Here is a 19,988-nt window from a genome sequence, read left to right on the forward strand (position 1 = left end):
GTTTCCCTCCAGCTTGGGCATTTCTCACAGCCTGTAGATAATGTGTTTGACTCTGTTGAATGCTCTGTGTGGCTTTCTAAACACTCAACAAGTCTAATGTGAAACCATATCCTTCCTTTTTCCTTCATATCCATACACAACTGTCAGTGTTTGTTTTGTGACAGAGTTAACATGTTGATTGGAAGTGTAATGTTATAGGTGATGATAGCATTTGAAGACCTGGCCGTGTACTTTAGCTGGGAGGAATGGCAGAACATGAACAATGCTCAGAAAATCCTATACAGAGATGTGATGTTGGAGACCTACAGCAGCCTCTTCTCCTTGGGTGAGTGACCCCCATCATATTCCCAGTGATAACATTTTCTTGCTATTTGACAAGCAAGGGAACACTTTATAATGTTTAATATTGGGCAGGATTAGAATTTGAGTCCATGAATAATCTGAATATCTACCATCTACAAAAGATTCAAATTGGAACATTTGTTGCATAGCTCCTTAACCAAGCTGTAGTCCTTTAAATAATCCAAGATAGTGATTTTACAAAGTCTTACTTTTTTTCCATTAATAGGGCACTGCATTACCAAACCTGACTTAATCTTCAAGTTGGAGCAAGGAGAAGAGCCATGGATGGTGGACAAATGCTTGAATCAGAGCCTTTCAGGTCAGTCTGCAAATAAGAGACAGGAGGCCAAAGCAGAAAGTGTGCATATGTTGACTGGTAGTCTTTCCATGAATTTTTCTCAAGCCTTACTCCTGATGACAGCTGGTTTTGTGGATCAGACACAGGCATATAGAGATACCAGTATCTTTTCTAACTTTTGTTCTTAGTGAAGATGTTCTTTGATTAAAAAAAAAATCCAGTCATTTCCTGATGTTACTAAGACTTTTATTTAGGTTTGATACATTCCCCAAATTCTAACTTGTCCTTCTCTATACTTTTTTTTTTTAATTTTTAAGTAATTTATTTTTTGACAGGCAGAGTGGACAGTGAGAGAGAGAGAGTGACAGAGAGAAAGGTCTTCCTTTTGCCATTGGTTCACCCTCCAATGGCCGCCGTGGCTGGTGTGCTGCAGCTGGCGCACCACACTGATCTTATAATTTTTATAACTTTCTTTGTATTATTCCCTGCTCCTGCAGGTGGCCCTCATTTTTATTGAAAAATGTGTGTTTTTATTTCTTCCGATTTACAAAATCCTTTCTGGATATATATAAATCTGATTTACATTCAGTTAATTCCTCAGGATACTCTCAGGAGGAACACTTTTCCTAAGTTGCATGGCTATCCCATGATAACAGGGCTACAAATGCTATGATGCATCTAGCTGCAGTAGCTCTTTTACTTCCCATCTAGATAATAGCTGTGCAACTAATCAATTCCACCTCCATTACTACCCATGAGAAATAGCTCTTCATCCCTGTTTAAGTCCCCACAGCTTCTTACAAGTGTTCATCAAATTAAATCTTCTTATAAACATATTTAATAGAAAATGAATGATGTAGCTGCTGGTAGTTTCAGTGAGGTTGAATGATTTGCTGGACTGCTATTTTGTCTGGGTTATCTTTCATATTACTTAGAACCAATTTTTCACATTATTTTTCTTGCCTGAGCACTTTTTCTAGGCTCCCAGCTAAACAGGTGTTTGAAGGCTAGATTTACTGTTAATTCTCATTAAAAACAGAGGTCCCACATGGAGAACACAGATCCTTATGTGGTCCTTGGGACATAGAGAATATTGTACCCACTTGATTTAGTACTCAGGCACTGGTCTGCATTGAACAGAAGAACTCAGCTGAACAGAATATAACTCCCTTCCGATTAAAAAAAGAGAGATTTACCATGCCAAACCTGGGTGTGTCACCTTAGACATACCCTTTACCCTTGAAAACTGAACAGAGCTCTCTGGCCACACCCACTACAAGCCTCTAGAGATTCACTGAAAGCAGAAAGTCCATTTACCTACAGTCATAATACAATGATAAAAACTGACAGAAAAAAAAAAAAGATGAGTATCTCCACAAATGCCAAACAAATGCAAGAATCCAAGAAGCAAGAATAAGGAAAACATCATCATGCTCCCAAAAGAACATGACACTTCAATACTAGATCATGAAGATGATGAGGTAGAAGAAATGCAAGAAATAGAACTCAAAAATTTGGTCATAAGATTACATAGAAGTAATCAAAAGCAAATGCACAAACTACTGAAATCCATGAAGGACATGAAAGAAAATCTCTCCCATGAAATAAAAATTATCAGGAGGAATCAAGATGAAATGAAGAATTCAACAGAACATGAAACTGAGATATTAAAAAGAAATCAAAACAAAATGAAGAATTCAATAGAACAAATAAAAAATGCAGTGGAGAGCCTTAAGAATAGAATCAGTGAGGCAGAAGAGAGAATATCAGACTAAGTAGACAGAGTACAGGAAAGTATACAGTCAAACCAAACACAAGAACAGGAGATTAAAAATCTAAAAAAGACTGTTGGGAATCTACAGGATACTATAAAAAAAAATAAAACCAACATTCTGATTTGAGGAGTTCCTGCAGGCATGGAGAGAGAGAAAGGGTTAGAAGGCATTTTTAGTGAAATACTAGCAGAAAACTTTCTGGGTTTGGAAAAAGAAAGAGACATCCAAGTACAGGAAGCACACAGAATTTTGAATAGGCATGATCAGAAAACATCCTTGCCATGACACGTTGTAATCAAACTGCCACAGTGAAACAAAAAGAGAAGATTCTAAAATGCGTAAGAGAGAAACACCAGATTACTTTCAGAGGATCTCCAATTAGACTCACAGCAGACTTCTCATCAGAAACCCTGCAGGCTAAGAGAAAATGGCAAAATCTAGCCCAAGTCTTAAGAATAAAACTGTCATCCCAGATTATTATACCTTGCAAAGCTCTCATTTGTGAATGAAGGTGAAATAAATACCTTTCATAACAAACAGAAATTGAAAGAATTTGCCACCACTTGTCCAGACCAACAAGATTTCTTCTTTTTATTTTTTTTCCACTGTGGTGGATTTTATCTTTGTACTATGACTCTATAGATAAATGGACTTTCTGCTTTCACTGAATCTCTGGAGGCTTGTAGTGGGTGTGGCCAGAGAGCTCTGTTCAGTCTCCAGGGTTAAGGGTGTGCCTCAGGTGACACACCCAAGTTTGGCATGTTAAGTCTTATCTCCCCTTTTTTTAATCAGAAGGGTAGTATATTCTGCTCAGTTGGGCTCTTCTCAATGCAGACCAGTGCCTGAGTAATAGCCCCAGTGGGTATGTTTGTCTGCTCTGTCCAAAGAACCACACAAAGGATCTGTGTAGTCCTCAGTATAAGTTCAGATTCTCCAGAAATGTCTCTCATCAGGTAACCAGGAATCCCCAAGCTTGTGGCCTCTCCCACTGAAAGTGCTCAAAGTCCCAGCCACACCATGAGTCTTCCCACATACCCTCAGTTTTTTTATTTTTTCACAGTCCTGCTTCAGAAGTTTCACACAGTCACAAGTTCCTAGTTTCCTGTTATTTCTCCCCACCAGAGTCAGGAGTCTCCACTCGGCTGCTTGCCTGGTGCAGACACAAGCTGGCACAGATGTTATGTATGTCCAAAATGGCTCCTGCTCTATCAGTTTGCATGCCTTTGTGAGGAGATTGGAGAGAGAGAAACGTGTCTGCACTGTCCCTTTGTTTTCTCTCCTCTAGTTTGGCTGGCACACTTTCCCTCAGATATTTAAGCCTCATTTCCTCTAGGTTCCTGCCACATTTTTGCCGGTGGCTCGGGCTACTGTGGTCTTGTCTCACCTCACTTTCCAATTCTGGTGCATAGGCTCTCAGCTGTTGGAGTCATGATCCGTGGGCACCATGCCATCCATGTGGGTCCACCAAGTCCCTCTAATGTCAGTAGAGTTTCCTCTGCCATTTTTTCCCTAACTCTTCCCTGAGACTACTCTATCTCCACTTTTTTAAAACTATCTTCTCCTGGGCTAGAGCAGTAAGCTCCCTCCCTACTCCACCATCCAATTATTAGCCCATCTGTATATGATTATGACTGTTTCTGCCAAATTACTAATTTATACACCATATAATCAAAATTAAATGCCTTCCATGGAGTGCATATTTATTTTGTCATTTACTACTGTCACCTGCATGTGTAATGAGTAACCTGATTTGTGACATTCCTAATACAGGGAAATGATGGGCACCATGGTTTGATTTATAATTGTGTGGTCATCTACTCACTCTAAATGCTGAAAGTTTTCCCAGCAACTGTCATGTGTATAGGATTTGAGTACATTGCAGTGTCAGCACCATCATGTTCATCAGCATAGGATACATTATTAATGTTTCTAGATGCTCCTGGAACTTTAAATTATTTTCTGATTGTGGAAATTTTCCAAACTACAAGTCTGTATCATACTGTAATTTTTCCAGTTTATTCCAGACTGTTTTTTCACCAAGTATTCATCCACATATTTGTTTTTTAATTATGGCTCACATTAAAATGACATTGTTACTAAGGGCAAGGCAAAGTTTTAACTTCCATGTACATCAGGTTTCTATATTTTGTCTTTCATTTTATTAATTTCATCTGAGTATGTCAATATCCACATGGAAAGCAATCTTAGCACTGCCAATGTATGATGATTCTTTTGGGAACTTATATTTTCATGTCATGAATGCACTAAATAATGTTCAAGTTGTCTTAGCAATCTCCATCTTTATGGCCTATCAAATAATTTTAGAACATTACATTCTTTTACACTTTCAAAGACACTTTTTTTTTGACAGGCAGAGTGGACAGTGAGAGAGAGACAGAAAGGTCTTCGTTTTGCCATTGGTTCACCCTCCAATGGCCGCCGCGGTAGGCGCACTGCAGCCGGCGCACCGCGCCGATCTGATGGCAGGAGCCAGGTGCTTATCCTGGTCTCCCATGGGGTGCAGGGCCCAAGCACTTGGGCCATCCTCCACTGCACTCCCTGGCCACAGCAGAGAGCTGGCCTGGAAGAGGGGCAACTGGGAAAGAATCTGGCACCCCAACTGGGACTAGAACCCAGTGCGCCGGCGCCAACAAGGTGGAGGATTAGCCTAGTGAGCCGCAGCACCAGCCCTCTATACTTTTATACCTTTCCCTTCATGCACTTATTAGTTCCTTCAGTGCTTGTTAATTAGGCAACATACAGAAACTTATTTTTTTTAATCTTAATGTTTCTGTCTTTTTTTTTTTTTTGACAGGCAGAGTGGACAGTGAGAGAGAGAGACAGAGAGAAAGGTCTTCCTTTACTATTGGTTCACCCTCCAATGGCCGCCATGGCCAGCACACTGTGGCTGGCAGACCACACTGATCTGAAGTCAGGAGCCTTCTCCTGGTCTCCCATGTGGGTGTAGGGCCCAAGCATTTGGGCCATCCTCCACTGCACTCCTGGGCCACAGCAGAGAGCTCGCCTGGAAGAGGGGCAACTGGGACAGAATCTGGTGCCCCAACTGGGACTAGAACCATGTGTGCCAGTGCCACAGGCAGAGGATTAGCCTATTGAGGCACGGTGCTGCTCTGTTTCTGTTTTTTTTTTTTTAAAGATTTATTTATTTATTTGAAAGTCAGAGAGAGAGAAGGAGAGGCAGAGAGAGAGAGAGGTCTTACATCCACTGGTTCACTTCCCAATTGGCTGTCATGGCTGGAGCTGCACTGATCTGAAGCCAGGAGCCAGGAGCTTCTTCCAGGTCTCCCACATGGGTACAGGGGTCCAAGGACTGGGACCATCTTCTACTGCTTTCCCAGGCCATAGCAGAGTGCTGGATCAGAAGTGGAGCAGCTAGGACTTTAACTGGTGCCCATAAGTGATGTTGGCACTACAGGTGGTGGCTTTACCTGCTATGCCACAACGCCAGCCCCCAGAAACTTATTTCTAACTCATTGCTCAGATTGAGTTCCCACTCATGATTTTGCCCAGGCATAGAACTTGCTCAGGAATGAATCAATAAATGTGAACTCTCTTTTTTAGTCTCTTTCTTTTTTTTTTTTTCCTCTGTGCCTCTCAAATAAATAAGAAAATTATAGTCTGTTAGAAACATTTGAGGAGTGGGCCTATAGTTGGCAAAACTCTGTTTCAGTCTGTCTTTATTTTTAATTCTGTCTCTCTGACTCTCAAGTAAGTAAATAATTAAATGCTAAAAGATGGTCATGTGGCCGGTGCTGTGGTGCAGTGAATTAACACCCTAGTCTGAAGCACCAGCATCCCATATGGGCACCAGTTCGAGACCCAGTTGCTCCACGTCCAATCCAGATCTCGGCTATGGCCTGGGAAAGCAGTAGAAGATGGTCCAAGTCCTTGGGCCCCTGCACCTGAGGGAGACCCAGAAGAAGCTCCTGGCTCTTGGCTTCAGATCAGCACAGTTCTGGCCACTGTGGCCAACTGGGGAGTGAACCATTGGATGGAAGACCTTACTCTCTCTTTGCCTCTCCTCTCTCTTGTAACTCTGACTTTCAAATAAATAAATAAATCTTTTAAAAAAAAAGATGGTCATGAGTAAGCCTCTGTGCTGTGACATCATAAATTATGAACCTAGTAATGACACTGTGTTGCAGTGTGTTAAAGCTCCAGCCTGCAGCACTAGCATTGCATATGGGTGCCATTTCAAGTCCCAGCTGGTCCTCTTCTAATCCAGCTCTCTGCTAATGCACCTGAGAAAAGAGAAGAGGTTGGCCCAAGTCCTTGGCCACCTGTACCCATGTGCGAGACTGGAAAGACACTCCTGGCTCCTAACTTCATTTTGGCCCAGCATTGGTTGTTGTGCCCATATGGGAAGTGAACCAGCAGATGGAAGACTTCTCTCTGTCTATCTCTTTCTATAATTCTAGCTTTCAAGTAAATAAAGTAAATCTTTGAAGAAAAGAAATCATAAACTAAGCATGAACTTATATAAAACATGAAAATAAGTGATCCTAGACTCACCAAGAAAGTAATGAGATTTTGAGACCCAGGGTCAAGTAGCCTTTGGGTTTATGTTGAGTGGCTCAGATTTCATTAAGGGTGGAGTTTGAAGTATGATTTCTCTCTTATTTTTCAGTATCATTGAAAAATAAGCTAATAAAAAGATAAGAAAAGCACAGGAAATGAAGCTTTCAGTGAAAATAGGAGGCAACTGATCAAAAGCATCTAGAAATTCAAATTATCACACAGGAATGTTTACAGAAAGAATCGAGAGGAGGTAACCAGCACTGATGATTTCAGAATGAGCTAGAAAACACTTTTCAAAGAAGATGAGCACATCCCGGTTTGCAGAAACAAATTCTTCAAACTGATTGGGAGTGTTTAACTAAAGTGGTATATTGGGACTTTTCTCTACCTGTTGTACTTCTGAGAAGCTGAAGGTATTGGGTGTCCTTAGGAATTTGGGGATGCTGTGATAGAGTAGAGACAAAGTAGTTTTTCATTTGAAAAATCCCACAAATGATGTTTACCTAGGAAGACTGAACATGAGACAATCTTAGGTTCAAATCATACTCCTTAAATGTTGTCCTGCTTAAAGTACAGGCACATTTCACTCTTCTCCACCTGCAAGTAAATGATCAGTAAAACTTTTCCATGTTTATGGTTGAAATATCAGAGAAGCAAAAAGCACACAATTTTTATAAAAATAAACTGGAGAAAAAGGACAGGGAAAAAATGGTTGCTAGGTAGTGGGTGAATATTTTTATTAAATATTTGTCCATTCTTTAAAATATTTTATAGTTATTTCATCTTTGTGAAAGGCAGAGTGATAGTGAGAGAGAAAGAGGTCCTCTAATAGCTCACTTCCTAGATGGCTGCAACACTTAGGTCTAACTAGTCTGAAGCCAGAACTCTAGAATTCCTCTAGTCTTCCCTGGTGTCTCACAGGTTCCCAGGCACGTGAACCATTATCTGCTTCCTTCCAGTTTACAGAGGCAAGAGAGCTGTACTGAAAGCAGAGCAGCCAGGGCAGGCATCCCACACATCATAGCACAAATGTCTTTCTCCCATCCTTTTCAAATTCCCATAGTAAAAAGGATCATGTTTGAACATTGGGAAACCTCATGGTATATTAGTGTATTAAGGAGAAAAACCATATAATGGTCACAAATAAGTACCTCATACTGATTTTGTGAAAATCTTATGCCACTTGGATAACAAGTAACTTCATTCTCTTTACATGAGTATGCCAGGAGAAACAGTTACATGTGATTCAGTGACATGATTGCTTTTTTCTCATTTCAGTGGTCATGAAAAGGGATGACCTGGTTAGGATCAACCAGGAAAGTCAGGACACAAATCTGAATCAGGATTTTATGAAAAATAACAAGACATCAGCTCACAAGAGAATTGAATTAAGAAAAACCCTTAGTTTAAATTCAAGCCATATTCCAACACTGATTATTAAAAAGGGAATCTATTCAGGATTGAAGCCTGAGGAATGCAATAAATGTCACACTATGTATCCTCCCAGTGGGCCTGATCAACTACAGGCTGGAGAGAAATTTGATACCACTACAATACCTGAAAAATCTCTCCAGTTCTGTGAGCCTCTTAATCAGCATGACAATATTCACATCATGAAGCAGCCATTTGGACCCACTGGACAAGCAAAAGTCTTCACAAGAAAGATGTTCTGGAAATCTGAGAGGGTTCATATGGCAGAAAACTGTAATAAATCAACTGTCACTTTTGGAAAAGCAACTCAAATAGAAAAAGCTATCCATGAAAATTATAGCCTCAATATGCATCAACAAACTCACACAAGAAAGAAATTTTATAAGTACATTAGCTATGTTGAACCTGTCATTCACCAATCACATCTTGCAATAAATCAGAGACTAAATACAAGGGAAAAACTTTACACATGTAACCCTTTTGGAAAATCACTCAGTATTAATTCACCTTATGAATGTAAAGACTGTGGAAAAGCCTTTGGACAAAAGTCAGTCCTCAGGAAATGTGAACAAATTCACACAGCAGAGAAACCTCATGAATCTAGTGACTGTGGAAAAGCCTTTACACAAAGGTCATACCTCATAAACCATCAGCGAATTCACACAGGGGAAAAACTTTATAAATGCCTTCATTGTGGAAGAGGCTTTCTATGGAAGTCAGTCCTCATCGTACACCAGAGAATTCACACAGGGGAGAAACCCTATGAATGTAATGACTGTGGAAAAGCCTTTGGACACAAGTCACACTTCATCATACATCAGCGAATTCACAGAGAGGAGAAACTTCATAAATGTAATGACTGTGGAAAAGCATTTGGAAGAAAGTCATACCTCATATTACACCAGAGAATTCATACAGGGGAGAAACCTCATGAATGTAATGACTGTGGAAAAGCCTTTGGAAGAAAGTCACAGCTCCTCATACATCAGCGAATTCACACAGGGGAGAAACCTCATAAATGTTATGACTGTGGAAAAGCCTTTGCACGAAAGTCAGACCTCATCGTACACCAGCGAATTCACACAGGGCAGAAACCTCATGAATGTTATGACTGTGGAAAAGCCTTTGGACGCAAGTCAAACCTCATGAAACATCAGCGAATTCACACAGGGCAGAAACCTCATAAATGTAATGACTGTGGAAAAGCATTTGGACACAAGTCACACCTCATCATACACCAGCAAATTCACACAGGGGAGAAACCTCATGAATGTAATGACTGTGGAAAAGCCTTTGGACAAAAGTCAAACCTCATGAAACATCAGCGAATTCACACAGGGGAGAAAGCTCATGAATGTAATGACTGTGGAAAAGCATTTGGAAGAAAGTCACACCTCATCATACACCAGAGAATTCACACAGGGGAGAAACCTCATGAATGTAATGACTGTGGAAAAGCCTTTGGAAGAAAGTCACAGCTCCTCATACATCAGCGAATTCACACAGGGGAGAAACCTCATAAATGTAATGACTGTGGAAAAGCCTTTGCACGAAAGTCAGACCTCATTGTACACCAGCGAATTCACACAGGGCAGAAACCTCATGAATGTTATGACTGTGGAAAAGCCTTTGGACGCAAGTCAAACCTCATGAAACATCAGCGAATTCACACAGGGCAGAAACCTCATAAATGTAATGACTGTGGAAAAGCATTTGGACACAAGTCACACCTCATCATACACCAGCAAATTCACACAGGGGAGAAACCTCATGAATGTAATGACTGTGGAAAAGCATTTGGAAGAAAGTCACACCTCATCATACACCAGAGAATTCACACAGGGGAGAAACCTCATGAATGTAATGACTGTGGAAAAGCCTTTGGAAGAAAGTCACAGCTCCTCATACATCAGCGAATTCACACAGGGGAGAAACCTCATGAATATAATGACTGTGGAAAAGCCTTTGCACGAAAGTCAGACCTCATCGTACACCAGCGAATTCACACAGGGCAGAAACCTCATGAATGTAATGACTGTGGAAAAGCCTTTGGACACAAGTCACACCTCATCATACACCAGCAAATTCACACAGGGGAGAAACCTCATGAATGTAATGACTGTGGAAAAGCATTTGGACACAAGTCAAACCTCATGAAACATCAGCGAATTCACACAGGGGAGAAAGCTCATGGATGTAATGACTGTGGAAAAGCATTTGGAAGAAAGTCACACCTCATCATACACCAGAGAATTCACACAGGGGAGAAACCTCATGAATGTAATGACTGTGGAAAAGCCTTTGGACAAAAATCAGACCTCATAAAACATCAGTGAATTCACACAGGGCAGAAACCTCATGAATGTAATGACTGTGGAAAAGCTTTTGGACAAAAATCAGACCTCATAAAACATCAGCGAATTCACACAGGGGAGAAACCTCATAAATGTAATGACTGTGGAAAAGCATTTGGACAAAAGTCACACCTCATCATACACTAGAGAATTCACACAGGGCAGAAACCTCATGAATGTAATGACTGTGGAAAAGCCTTTGGACAAAAGTCAGGCCTCATCGTACAACAGAGAATTCACACAGGGCAGAAACCTCATAAATGTAATGACTGTGGAAAAGCCTTTGGACAAAAGTCAGACCTCATAAACCATCAGCGAATTCACACAGGGGAGAAACCTCATAAATGTAATGACTGTGGAAAAGCAAGTCAGGCCTCATCGTACACCAGCGAATTCACACAGGGCAGAAACCTCATGAATGTAATGACTGTGGAAAAGCCTTTGGAAGAAAGTCAGGCCTCATCGTACACCAGAGAATTCACACAGGGCAGAAACCTCATGAATGTAATGACTGTGGAAAAGCCTTTGGACAAATGTCAGACCTCATAAACCATCAGCGAATTCACACAGGGCAGAAACCTCATAAATGTAATGACTGTGGAAAAGCATTTGGAAGAAAGTCAGACCTCATAAACCATCAGCGAATTCACACAGGTGAGAAACCTCATGAATGTAATGACTGTGGAAAAGCCTTTGGAAGAAAGTCACAGCTCCTCATACATCAGCGAATTCACACAGGGGAGAAAGCTCATGAATGTAATGACTGTGGAAAAGCATTTGGAAGAAAGTCACAGCTCCTCATACATCAGCGAATTCACACAGGGGAGAAACCTCATGAATGTAATGACTGTGGAAAAGCCTTTGGAAGAAAGTCACAGCTCCTCATACATCAGCGAATTCATACAGGGGAGAAACCTCATGAATGTAATGACTGTGGAAAAGCTTTTGGAAGAAAGTCACAGCTCCTCATACATCAGCGAATTCACACAGGGCAGAAACCTCATAAATGTAATACTGTGGATAAGCATTTGGAAGAAACTCACACCTCATATCATACTGGAGAATTCACACAGGGGAGAAACCCCATGAAAGTAATGACCAAGGGAAAGCCTCTGGATAAAAGTCAATCCTTTAGAAACATCAGAGAATTCACACAGGGCAGAAACCTCATGAATGTAATGACTGTGGAAAAGCCTTTGGACAAAAGTCAGACCTCATCATACACCAGCAAATTCACACAGGGTGGAAACCTCATGAATGTAATGACTGTGGAAAACTTTTATAAATCATATGTTGTAAATCATAGCTCATATCACACCAGAGAATTCACACAGGGGAGAAACTTCATGAATGCAATGACTGTAGAAAAGCCCTTGGCAATAAGTCACATCTCAGAATGCATCAGAAAATTCACATGAAGAGAAACCTTTTGGACATAATGACTTGGAAGGTTTTTCTCATAGTTCAGCTCTCATTGTGCATCATCTAATTCATATGGGGGAAAACACTTTGGCTATAATGCTTATGGAAAAGCCTTTATCCATAAGTAACACCTCATAAAACATCAGAATTCACATGGTGGAGAAACCATATGAATGGAATGAGTGTTGGAAAACTATGCCAAAATCACACAATAAAACATCAAGAATTTATTACATGGTGGAAATCTTGTAATGAATGTGGAAAAGTCTTTTGTCAGAAGGAATACCTCATAACACATGTAGTTCAAACAAGGGAGAGAACTTAAGAATATAATGAATGTGAAGGACTTTTTCCAAAATCAACATAACCATGTGACAGAGCCTTTTGCTGGAAATTACATCCCATACAATAGGCACTCCCATAAGGAAGAAAGGTTGGGACCAGCGCTGTGGCACAGTAAGTTAAAGCCCTGGCCTGAAATGCCGGCATACCATGTGGGCACCGGTTCTAGTCCCGGTTGCTCCTCTTCTGATCCAGCTCTCTGCTATAGCCTGGGAAAGCAGTAGAAGATGGCCCTGCACCCACATGGGAGACCCAGAAGAAGCTCCTGACTCCTGGCTTTGGATCGCTGCAGCTCCAGCCATTGCATCCATCTAGGGAGTGAACCAGTGGATGGAAGACCTCTTTCTGCTTCTCTGTATCTCTGTAACTCTGTCTTTCAAATAAATAAAGTAAATTGTTAAAAAAATGAAGAAGTTCAGAAATATTATTAGTGTGACAAAAAGCTATTTGTCAGAAATTGATCATTATACATCAGAAAATTCACACAAGGGGTTTCTTAGGAGTGTAATGAATGTGGAAGTATATTTTCATGGAATTCAGGCTTGCATAAATATGCAACTCAAAAAAGGTGATATCCTTCAAGTGCAATAGGCCTCAAAAAACCATAACCAGAAATTAAACATCAGGCTGGTGCCATGGAGCAGTAGGTTAATCCTCCACCTACTATGCTGGCATCTCATATGGGTGCCAGTTCTAGTCCCAGATGCCCCTCTTCAATCCAGCTCTCTTCTGTGGCCTGGGAAAGCAGTAGAAGACAGCCCAAGTGCTTGGGCCTCTGCACCCACATGGAAGACCAGGAAGAAGCACCTGGCTCCTGGCTTCAGATCAGTGCAGCTCTGGCCATTGTGGCCATTTGAGGAGTGAACCAACAGAAGGAAGACCTTTATCTCTGTCTCTCTCACTGTCTGTAACTCTACCTGTCAAATAAAAATCATAAAAAACAAGAAATTAAACATCAACACCAGATAATTCATAAAGTAAAATGTCAATTTAATGAATGTGAAAAAATTCTTCTGCCATTAATCAATTCACATGAAGAGACTCAGAAATGAGAAAACATACATGCATTGAAAAGTCATGTACCATATGTCACCTCTCAATGGTTACCTGACAACTCACAGAAAGAAAAAATCCTATGACTGTATTATAATGGGAAGTACCTTTATTATTAGACAAACTTCTACAAAACATAACAAGATTACAGAGAGAAGTCTCTGAAATATAATTTGCTTGGAAGAATTCTTTGGTGGAATCACACCTTAATGAGTATTGGGCAGTTTTCATGATGAATTGTGAGAGAGAGTGGTTAAGCATTCTTCAGAAATTTTTCTCTTATACAACCTGAACTTTTGGTTTCTCGTTATTGTGAGTGGGATCAAGTATATGAACTGAACTCTGCTCTCTTGTGTAAATTTTGTTAATAAATATTTGAAAGTTGAGTAACAATTATTTCAATAGTTATTTGGAATACCATCTTCATCAATTACAAAGTTATTTGTTTTATAGCTGCTTTGTTGGCCACCCAGGATTCTTTGCCCACATTATTGCAGTGCAAACCAGTGATGTGACCATAGGCATATCAAGTGACACATGTTCCAGCCATAATAGTGTACCCTGGCTTTGGATAATAAGTGTTGTGTGCAATACAAGGGAATGAGTTTGTGGTGACCTATATACCCATGAGAAATTTCAACTTATCTGTGTGTACATCTGGATTAGACTCCACTACATAAGGTCTATTTGAATATGGAAGTAGATGTTGTCGCACACATTACCCTCATTCTTTAAAGGGACAACTTCAAACCCTATAAGTTGCAACACTCATCTGAATTTTCCTGTATTACTGAGTGCATAATGCCTTTTTCATTCATGATGCCCCTTTTCTACACTTTTTCATTCTATTCCTAATTGCCTTGAGACAAGAACATGGGATGAAGTCTATCCAGGTGGTACGCATTGCAACAGAGAAGCAGAAGCATAAATGTATACTTTTACAAAAAGATTTATTTGAAAGTCAGAGTTACACAGAAAGAGCAAAGGCAGAGAGAGAGAATCTTCCGTCCAATGGTTCACTTCCCAGTTGGCCACAATGGCCAGAACTGTGCTGATCCAAAGCCAAGAGCTTCCTCCAGATCTCCCATGTAGGTGCAGGGGCCCAAGCACTTGGGCCTTCTACTATGTCCCAGGCCATAGCAGAGAGCTAGATTGGAAGTGGAGCAGCTGGGTCTCAAACAAGCACCCATATGGGATGATGGCACTTCAGGTCAGGGCATTAACCTGCTGTGACACAGTGCTGGCCCCTGTAGTACACTTTTGTATTAATTTAACTTATAATTTTTATAACTTTCTTTGTATTATTCCCTGCTCCTGCAGGTGGCCCTCATTTTTATTGAAAAATGTGTGTTTTTATTCCTTCCGATTTACAAAATCCTTTCTGGATATATATAAATCTGATTTACATTCAGTTAATTCCTCAGGATACTCTCAGGAGGAACACTTTTCCTAAGTTGCATGGCTATCCCATGATAACAGGGCTACAAATGCTATGATGCATCTAGCTGCAGTAGCTCTTTTACTTCCCATCTAGATAATAGCTGTGCAACTAATCAATTCCACCTCCATTACTACCCATGAGAAATAGCTCTTCATCCCTGTTTAAGTCCCCACAGCTTCTTACAAGTGTTCATCAAATTAAATCTTCTTATAAACATATTTAATAGAAAATGAATGATGTAGCTGCTGGTAGTTTCAGTGAGGTTGAATGATTTGCTGGACTGCTATTTTGTCTGGGTTATCTTTCATATTACTTAGAACCAATTTTTCACATTATTTTTCTTGCCTGAGCACTTTTTCTAGGCTCCCAGCTAAACAGGTGTTTGAAGGCTAGATTTACTGTTAATTCTCATTAAAAACAGAGGTCCCACATGGAGAACACAGATCCTTATGTGGTCCTTGGGACATAGAGAATATTGTACCCACTTGATTTAGTACTCAGGCACTGGTCTGCATTGAACAGAAGAACTCAGCTGAACAGAATATAACTCCCTTCCGATTAAAAAAAGAGAGATTTACCATGCCAAACCTGGGTGTGTCACCTTAGACATACCCTTTACCCTTGAAAACTGAACAGAGCTCTCTGGCCACACCCACTACAAGCCTCTAGAGATTCACTGAAAGCAGAAAGTCCATTTACCTACAGTCATAATACAATGATAAAAACTGACAGAAAAAAAAAAAAGATGAGTATCTCCACAAATGCCAAACAAATGCAAGAATCCAAGAAGCAAGAATAAGGAAAACATCATCATGCTCCCAAAAGAACATGACACTTCAATACTAGATCATGAAGATGATGAGGTAGAAGAAATGCAAGAAATAGAACTCAAAAATTTGGTCATAAGATTACATAGAAGTAATCAAAAGCAAATGCACAAACTACTGAAATCCATGAAGGACATGAAAGAAAATCTCTCCCATGAAATAAAAATTATCAGGAGGAATCAAGATGAAATGAAGAATTCAACAGAACATGAAACTGAGATATTAAAAAGAAATCAAAACAAAATGAAGAATTCAATAGAACAAATAAAAAATGCAGTGGAGAGCCTTAAGAATAGAATCAGTGAGGCAGAAGAGAGAATATCAGACTAAGTAGACAGAGTACAGGAAAGTATACAGTCAAACCAAACACAAGAACAGGAGATTAAAAATCTAAAAAAGACTGTTGGGAATCTACAGGATACTATAAAAAAAAAATAAAACCAACATTCTGATTTGAGGAGTTCCTGCAGGCATGGAGAGAGAGAAAGGGTTAGAAGGCATTTTTAGTGAAATACTAGCAGAAAACTTTCTGGGTTTGGAAAAAGAAAGAGACATCCAAGTACAGGAAGCACACAGAACTTTGAATAGGCATGATCAGAAAACATCCTTGCCATGACACATTGTAATCAAACTGCCACAGTGAAACAAAAAGAGAAGATTCTAAAATGCGTAAGAGAGAAACACCAGATTACTTTCAGAGGATCTCCAATTAGACTCACAGCAGACTTCTCATCAGAAACCCTGCAGGCTAAGAGAAAATGGCAAAATCTAGCCCAAGTCTTAAGAATAAAACTGTCATCCCAGATTATTATACCTTGCAAAGCTCTCATTTGTGAATGAAGGTGAAATAAATACCTTTCATAACAAACAGAAATTGAAAGAATTTGCCACCACTTGTCCAGACCAACAAGATTTCTTCTTTTTATTTTTTTTCCACTGTGGTGGATTTTATCTTTGTACTATGACTCTATAGATAAATGGACTTTCTGCTTTCACTGAATCTCTGGAGGCTTGTAGTGGGTGTGGCCAGAGAGCTCTGTTCAGTCTCCAGGGTTAAGGGTGTGCCTCAGGTGACACACCCAAGTTTGGCATGTTAAGTCTTATCTCCCCTTTTTTTAATCAGAAGGGTAGTATATTCTGCTCAGTTGGGCTCTTCTCAATGCAGACCAGTGCCTGAGTAATAGCCCCAGTGGGTATGTTTGTCTGCTCTGTCCAAAGAACCACACAAAGGATCTGTGTAGTCCTCAGTATAAGTTCAGATTCTCCAGAAATGTCTCTCATCAGGTAACCAGGAATCCCCAAGCTTGTGGCCTCTCCCACTGAAAGTGCTCAAAGTCCCAGCCACACCATGAGTCTTCCCACATACCCTCAGTTTTTTTATTTTTTCACAGTCCTGCTTCAGAAGTTTCACACAGTCACAAGTTCCTAGTTTCCTGTTATTTCTCCCCACCAGAGTCAGGAGTCTCCACTCGGCTGCTTGCCTGGTGCAGACACAAGCTGGCACAGATGTTATGTATGTCCAAAATGGCTCCTGCTCTATCAGTTTGCATGCCTTTGTGAGGAGATTGGAGAGAGAGAAACGTGTCTGCACTGTCCCTTTGTTTTCTCTCCTCTAGTTTGGCTGGCACACTTTCCCTCAGATATTTAAGCCTCATTTCCTCTAGGTTCCTGCCACATTTTTGCCGGTGGCTCGGGCTACTGTGGTCTTGTCTCACCTCACTTTCCAATTCTGGTGCATAGGCTCTCAGCTGTTGGAGTCATGATCCGTGGGCACCATGCCATCCATGTGGGTCCACCAAGTCCCTCTAATGTCAGTAGAGTTTCCTCTGCCATTTTTTCCCTAACTCTTCCCTGAGACTACTCTATCTCCACTTTTTTAAAACTATCTTCTCCTGGGCTAGAGCAGTAAGCTCCCTCCCTACTCCACCATCCAATTATTAGCCCATCTGTATATGATTATGACTGTTTCTGCCAAATTACTAATTTATACACCATATAATCAAAATTAAATGCCTTCCATGGAGTGCATATTTATTTTGTCATTTACTACTGTCACCTGCATGTGTAATGAGTAACCTGATTTGTGACATTCCTAACACAGGGAAATGATGGGCACCATGGTTTGATTTATAATTGTGTGGTCATCTACTCACTCTAAATGCTGAAAGTTTTCCCAGCAACTGTCATGTGTATAGGATTTGAGTACATTGCAGTGTCAGCACCATCATGTTCATCAGCATAGGATACATTATTAATGTTTCTAGATGCTCCTGGAACTTTAAATTATTTTCTGATTGTGGAAATTTTCCAAACTACAAGTCTGTATCATACTGTAATTTTTCCAGTTTATTCCAGACTGTTTTTTCACCAAGTATTCATCCACATATTTGTTTTTTAATTATGGCTCACATTAAAATGACATTGTTACTAAGGGCAAGGCAAAGTTTTAACTTCCATGTACATCAGGTTTCTATATTTTGTCTTTCATTTTATTAATTTCATCTGAGTATGTCAATATCCACATGGAAAGCAATCTTAGCACTGCCAATGTATGATGATTCTTTTGGGAACTTATATTTTCATGTCATGAATGCACTAAATAATGTTCAAGTTGTCTTAGCAATCTCCATCTTTATGGCCTATCAAATAATTTTAGAACATTACATTCTTTTACACTTTCAAGGACACTTTTTTTTTTTGACAGGCAGAGTGGACAGTGAGAGAGAGACAGAAAGGTCTTCGTTTTGCCATTGGTTCACCCTCCAATGGCCGCCGCGGTAGGCGCACTGCAGCCGGCGCACCGCGCCGATCTGATGGCAGGAGCCAGGTGCTTATCCTGGTCTCCCATGGGGTGCAGGGCCCAAGCACTTGGGCCATCCTCCACTGCACTCCCTGGCCACAGCAGAGAGCTGGCCTGGAAGAGGGGCAACCGGGACAGGTCAGTGCCCCGACCGGGACTAGAACCCAGTGTGCCGGCACCGCAAGGTGGAGGATTAGCCTAGTGAGCCATGGCGCCGTCCTCAAGGACACTTTTTTATAGCTTCTTTATATTTCGAGAATCAAAATTGTCATTCTCTTTAAAATTTCCATTCACTAGATCAAGACAATATTATCTTGGTTTTAAAATTACTGAATTTAATGGCATAAACTTTCTTTGATTTAAGAGAGGACACATTTTTTGTATTTAAATGTGTATTTAGGGCTATTTTTATTAATATCTGTTACATCTCCTTGTAACCTTATTCCTGTTTCTACTAAATTTACCATTTGTACACATAACTATCAATATAAAACATATATTGAAATGAATACATTTCTCTATTTTTCATGTTGATTCAAATTTATTATTACCACCTCAATAAATAATAACCTAATTTGTGCCAATTCTAGTGCAGGGCACTTCAGGCTACCATGATTTACTTTATCATTGTAAGGCCATCAAATTCTGGAAGATGTCCAAATTTTATTTTCACAGTATATGAGAACAATTTAGGGCCAGTTCCATCACTCATTAACAGGAGATTTCATTCTTAGCCTTACAGACATTCGTGGAACTTGAAATTAACCTTTAATTATGAAAATTTGTTGATTTTTAAATTCATTGGAGTTACTCTTTTGCACAAATACTTTAGACCAATCCTAACCCTGTGAATCTGTGGCCATGGAGATTTAACTTTTATTATAAGATCATCATCACCCCCAACATTCTGTAAGTTGCCCTGGAAACTGTCAGGTACACAGTGTCTCAGGGCCATTTTAGCCAAGGGTAATAATTCTTTCTCTTCAATGTAGTATATATATGAATATATGTAACATATATAACATACATATATTTTATACATAGATAAATTTGCCACTGTGTGTCTAGATACTAGTATATTTCCTGAAAATTATGTGAGAAAATAGTGGGATCTTAATGTTATTTTTATCCCAGAATTATGTATGTTTATTTAATTTTAGAGGCTGGTAGACTTGGAGAAACAGAGAAACAGACTTTATGAGCTACAACTTGGTGGCTTACTCTTCATTCTTGTAATTTTCAGAAACTGGATTATTACAGAAATCTGAGCTATTCTTTTCTGATGATAAATACATTATACAAATTTCAAAATGTTGCTCTCTATATATTTATATTACAAATTATATATATGTACATTTACATTG

The 19,988-nt window shown here is 39.9% G+C and overlaps 1 protein-coding gene across 1 annotated transcript; it reads left to right on the plus strand.

The window, feature by feature from the left end:
- Positions 1-201: 201 nt before the first annotated feature.
- LOC133754791 (zinc finger protein 665-like) lies at positions 202-11,072 on the plus strand (the record flags this gene model as incomplete). Its single annotated transcript, XM_062185191.1, is given in 4 exon segments — positions 202-325; positions 569-802; positions 8,233-8,856; positions 8,920-11,072. Coding segments are annotated over 4 exon segments (3,135 nt in total), but the record flags the coding sequence as incomplete, so codon positions are not given.
- Positions 11,073-19,988: the final 8,916 nt, after the last annotated feature.

This window comes from Lepus europaeus, unplaced genomic scaffold (genome assembly GCF_033115175.1).
Source record: "Lepus europaeus isolate LE1 unplaced genomic scaffold, mLepTim1.pri SCAFFOLD_29, whole genome shotgun sequence".
In the NCBI taxonomy this organism is placed as follows: Eukaryota; Metazoa; Chordata; class Mammalia; order Lagomorpha; family Leporidae; genus Lepus; species Lepus europaeus.